The sequence below is a fragment of the Vollenhovia emeryi genome, unplaced genomic scaffold, assembly GCF_000949405.1.
Source record: "Vollenhovia emeryi isolate VEMERY1.0 unplaced genomic scaffold, V.emery_V1.0 DF939376.1, whole genome shotgun sequence".
Classification (NCBI taxonomy): domain Eukaryota; kingdom Metazoa; phylum Arthropoda; class Insecta; order Hymenoptera; family Formicidae; genus Vollenhovia; species Vollenhovia emeryi.
The window spans coordinates 90,733-95,741 of NW_011966990.1; the positions used below are offsets into that span (position 1 = coordinate 90,733).

At 43.8% G+C, this 5,009-nt stretch overlaps 1 protein-coding gene across 1 annotated transcript; it reads right to left on the reverse strand.

Annotated features, from left to right (window-relative positions):
- Positions 1–539: 539 nt before the first annotated feature.
- On the reverse strand, positions 540–3,997 carry LOC105558139. The gene is made up of 2 exons (XM_012005672.1): positions 2,357–3,997; positions 540–2,306 (listed from the first exon to the last, which is right to left on the reverse strand). Exons 1-2 carry the CDS (start codon positions 3,995–3,997, stop codon positions 540–542), a joined length of 3,408 nt encoding a protein of 1,135 aa, XP_011861062.1.
- Between the last annotated feature and the right edge of the window lie 1,012 nt (positions 3,998–5,009).

A 5,009-nucleotide genomic window follows, 5' to 3' on the forward strand; every position in this document is an offset into this window, starting at 1 on the left:
GACGCATTTCAGAAATATTTCCGAAGCATTTAAGAGATATTTCTGAAGCATTTCAGAAATATTTCAGAAACATTTATGATATCTCAGCTTCGCGGACATTTCATGTATCTGAAACATGTCTGAAATATGCCTGAAATATTTTTTTGAAAGGTTTCATATTTCATTGACAGCTTTTTGAGAGCTGTTGAGTACCTTTGCGCGGTACTCTTTGCTTTTCCAGTAGATGGATTAAATCAATACTCCTTTGCTGTGGTTTACTAATTTATTTTTCTGGGTGAACAAAGGCGAGGTGACTTCCTTCCAACCTCATGGCTCACTAACTTATCGGGTTGCGCACGCACGCCTTCCTCATACTAATCGATTCGATAAATATCGATACAAAATGTAGAGTCGCGGTTGGTCTAGGGAAATCTAGTACCTTGTAGCTAGCCAACCTTTACAAACTAAAAAGAAAAACTGTTATCGGTAATTTTTGCCACCGTGATTGACAAACGCTTAACATAGCCGCCGGCCTTGAAAGGCTTGGCTTTCAAAGGAAATTAAATTTCAACAGGTAAAATGCAGATTTTGGATAAGGGCCTTTGATATATGCCTGTGGTAGTTTTTACTTCTACGACTCGTACTAGACCATCCTTGCCAGGATGCACTTCTGTTATTCTCCCGAGTCGCCAATTCAAAGGCGGAGTACCTTGCTCACGCAAAACAACCATAGTCCCTTTCCTTACAATAGCTTGAACTTCTTTCCACTTGGTGCGATGCTGAAGCTGTGTCAAATATTCAGTCGACCATCGCTTCCAGAAGCTCTGGCGCATCTGCTCCAAAACCTGATAGCGATTCAAACAATTCATCTTAATGTCTAACACATCAGGTTCAACAATAGAGGCGAGTGACCGGCCGATCAAAAAATGACCGGGAGTCAAAGCATTGAGGTCTGTGGGGTCCGCGGACATGGGTGTTAAAGGCCTGGAATTCAATATGGCCTCTACCTGAGTTACGACAGTCGTGAGTTCTTCAAAGGTCAACGAAGTCAGACCTGCGACTTTGGTTAAATGGTTTTTGCACGACTTGACCGCGGACTCCCAGAGACCTCCCATGTGCGGTGATTGCGGAGGAATAAAATTCCAGCTAATTGATTGCTCTGAGAGATAATCATGAATTTTTGAGCTGCTTTCTTTGACTAATTGGTGCATTTCCTTTAAGGAATTGTTGGCACCCACGAAATTTGTTCCGTGGTCAGAGTAAATTGCGACGCATTTCCCGCGCCTAGCTATGAATCTCCTCAGAGCATTCAAAAAAGCAGCAGTACTGAGATCTGAAACAACTTCTAAGTGTAAGGCCTTAGTTACAAAGCACACGAATACACATAAATAGGCCTTGCCGGTTTTGTTGCGGCTTATTTTTATATTAAAAGGACCGGCGTAGTCCACACCCGTTTTAGCAAAAGGGGGCGAGGGCGTCACGCGTGATGCAGGCAAATTTCCCATCAATTGCTCGACGGATATGGCGCGCGCTCGAGTGCAGACGAGGCACTTGTGTAGCACTTTCCTTATGGCATTTTTCCCCGATACGGGCCAGAAACGAAGACGAATCATTGCTAAGAGGGCTTGAGCTCCGATGTGTAGGTTCTTCAAGTGTGCTTCCCTTATGATCAAGGATGTGAGATGATGATTTCTTGGTAGTATTATGGGGTGCTTTTGGTCGTAGTCCAACGGAGCTTCGTGCAGGCGTCCTCCGACTCGCAAAAGGCCATGCGTATCCAAAAATGGACGAAGGGAAAGTATCTGGCTTTTGGTCGACAATTCTCCTTTTCTGGCAAGGTTCTTGATTTCCTCTGCATAGGCGTTGCGTTGAGCTAGGATGATGAGGGTTCGCAAGCTGCGCTCAAGTTCTGCGACTTGCAAAGGTCCTTGAATTTCGCCTTGGTGATTTTTACCCCCTCGTTTCGCATTGTGAGCGAAACGATAACAATAAGCGGTTACTCGCTTTAATCGACTTAAGGAAGAAAATTTGTTGATGAGATTTAAATCCTCCTCTAATGCTGCGGACAGCGCGATAGTTTGCCGCTTCACCTCCGGTAATTCCTTTGGCGGAAGCAACCGTATCGAATCATTTAAAATGCTGGAATAGTCTTCTTGCAAAAATGAAGGCCCCTTCCACCAAAGCGGGCAATTTTGGATCTCGTCGGGATTTAGTCCTCGAGACACAATATCAGCTGGGTTGAGCTCAGAGCGAACGTGATGCCATTTCCCTTTGACTGTTAGCTTCTGAATTTCCGATTGGCAACAAAGGTTGACCACTGGCTGGGGCTACCCGAAATCCAAGACAACGCTATGGTGGAGTCGCACCAAAAATGTACGCTGTCTAATGATACATTTAGCGAATCAATTGCTTGTTGATATAGTCTGGATAACAGCAGAGCACCACACAGCTCGAGCCTGGGCAAGGTTAGAATTTTTAAAGGAGCGACACGTGATTTCGAACACAGCAGCCTGATATGATGTTGTTGGTTCACATCGGTAGTTCTGAAATAAAGGCAAGCGCCGTATGCTTGCTCCGAGGCGTCGCAGAAGCCGTGTAGCTCTATGCTCCTTGGTTCATCACACAAAATGCGACGAGGTATCTGCAGATAATTTAGCTTCGGGATTTCCCGATACCACCGAGACCATTGGGTGTGGATTTGAGCAGGCAATGATTCATCCCAGTCTAGCTGAATTTGCCACAGTTGTTGCATGATCACTTTAGCTCGAGTGATAACGGGCCCCAATAGGCCGAGCGGATCAAACACTTGAGCAATAGAAGACAAAACTTGTCTTTTCGTAGGCCTTTGCGCCCGGTCCGCCGCGCCAGTGGTGTAGCGAAATGTATCGAGTTTGGTGTCCCAAGATTGTCCGAGGATCTTCGTACCTTCGCCTATCTGCACCGCCGTCGGCGCGTGGCCGTCAGCACTCATCAATGCAGGGTGATTAGATTTCCACTTGTGCAGCTCGAATTTGGCCGTTCCAAGAATAATGATGATCTCTTCTTTCAAGCGAGAGAGAAGCTTGATGTCGTTGCTACCCGTTAAAAGGTCGTCCACATAAAAGTCACGAATAATAATCTCGGAAGCCTTAGGGAAACGATGTTGCAAGTCCCGCGCGGCCTGATGAAGTGAGCGAATGGCCAAAAACGCAGAGCAAGCTTCACCATATGTGACTGTTTGAAGTTCGTACGTTTTGATTTTTTCCTCCTGGTTGAAGCGCCACAAGATACGTTGCAGTTTGCATTGGTTTTCCCTCACTCTTATCTGGCGATACATTTTTGAGATGTCCGCAGAGACTGCATATGTGTGTTGACGAAAACGAAGAATGATACTAAATAAGTCTTGCTGAATCGTGGGTCCTACTAGCTGAACGTCATTCAAGGATAGGCCTGAGCTCGTTTTGGCTGACGCATCGAAGACGACTCGCAGCCGTGTAGTGTCGCTATCTTCCTTTATGACAGCATGGTGCGGCAGATAATAGATTGTATCGTTGCTTCTTGCGTCTTGTTTTTCCTCCTCGGAAATGAGCTTCATATGTCCTAATTCGTTATATTCTTGCAGAAAAGATCCGTATTGCAGTTTTAATTGTGGCTGCCTTGATAACCTTCTCTCCAAGGCTGCTAATCTTCTTTTAGCGGTATCGTAGGAATCGCCCAGTTCAGTGTAATTATCCTTTAGCGGAAGCTGCACGATGAATCTTCCATCTTCTTGACGTGAATGCGTTTTGCAGAAGTGTTCTTCGCATGTTTGTTCTTCCTGAGTGAGATGATGTTTTGGCTGGAGCTCCTCAATGTGCCAAAATTTTTCAAGTTGCTCCTGCACCGCCGCCTGCTGAGCGAAATGACACCGCAAGGCGTTCTGCTGCTGTGAAGCGGGATTAACTGCTCCCGATATTATCCAACCTAGTGTCGTTTTTTGGAATGTAGGTTGTGTTTTGCAAATACGTACTTGGCCAACGCATAATAACCCACACAGCATCGAAATATTTCAGAAAGCTCTCAAAAAGCTGTCAATGAAATATGAAACCTTTCAAAAAAATATTTCAGGCATATTTCAGACATGTTTCAGATACATGAAATGTCCGCGAAGCTGAGATATCATAAATGTTTCTGAAATATTTCTGAAATGCTTCAGAAATATCTTTTAAATGCTTCGGAAATATTTCTGAAATTCTTCAGAAATACTTCAGAAATGCTTTGGAAATATTTCTGAAATGCGTCGGAAATATTTCTGAAATGCTTCAGAAATATTTCTGAATGATTTCTATCTTACATTTCGCTATTAATTACATTTCAATATTAATTTCCAAGTTATCTTTCGGAAAGCTTTCTGAAATTTGTTTTGCTGTGTGGGTGTCCATTGAATGTCTACTTTCTGGAAGTCATCAAAAGTATATTCAGGTTATTGAAGATTATTCATGATCCAGACAACTCGCTGTTGCTGATCATATCGGCTCGCCTCTTATACTAATACGGAATGATTTTTACTTACGAGAAAGACTAACGCGCGGTCGCCACGCCGCGGCATTGAGTGGTACTAGTGCTACCCACACAGCACCGAAATATTTCAGAAAGCTCTCAAAAAGCTGTCAATGAAATATGAAACCTTTCAAAAAATATTTCAGACATGTTTCAGATACATGAAATGTCCGCGTAGATCAGAGCTGTCCACGAACTGCTCATTTCGGCCGATTTTCGCGAGTATTACCGCCTATCACCCCCTATTCCAGTCATTAATCGTCGTACCTGAAGCTGAGCGTCGCGCGTTTGGTTACGGTTGTTTAATGACTGGAGTAGGGGGTGATAGGCGGTGCCTCGCGAAAATCGGCCGAAATGAGCAGTTCGTGGACAGCTCTGGCGTAGATGAAATATCATAAATGTTTCTGAAATATTTCTGAAATGCTTCAGAAATATCTTTTAAATGCTTCGGAAATATCTCTTAAATGCTTCAGAAATATTTCTGAATGATTTCTAAATTACATTTCAATATT

What these genes read in the sequence shown, in the direction of transcription:
- LOC105558139 (XM_012005672.1), bottom strand. Translation starts at nt 3,997, where the DNA reads ATGCTGTGTGGGTTATTATGCGTTGGCCAAGTACGTATTTGCAAAACA. An exon ending in TAAATGTATCATTAGACAGC is followed by an intron (nt 2,307 to 2,356) that starts GTACATTTTTGG and finishes GATTTCGGGTAG; the next exon opens with CCCCAGCCAGTGGTCAACCT.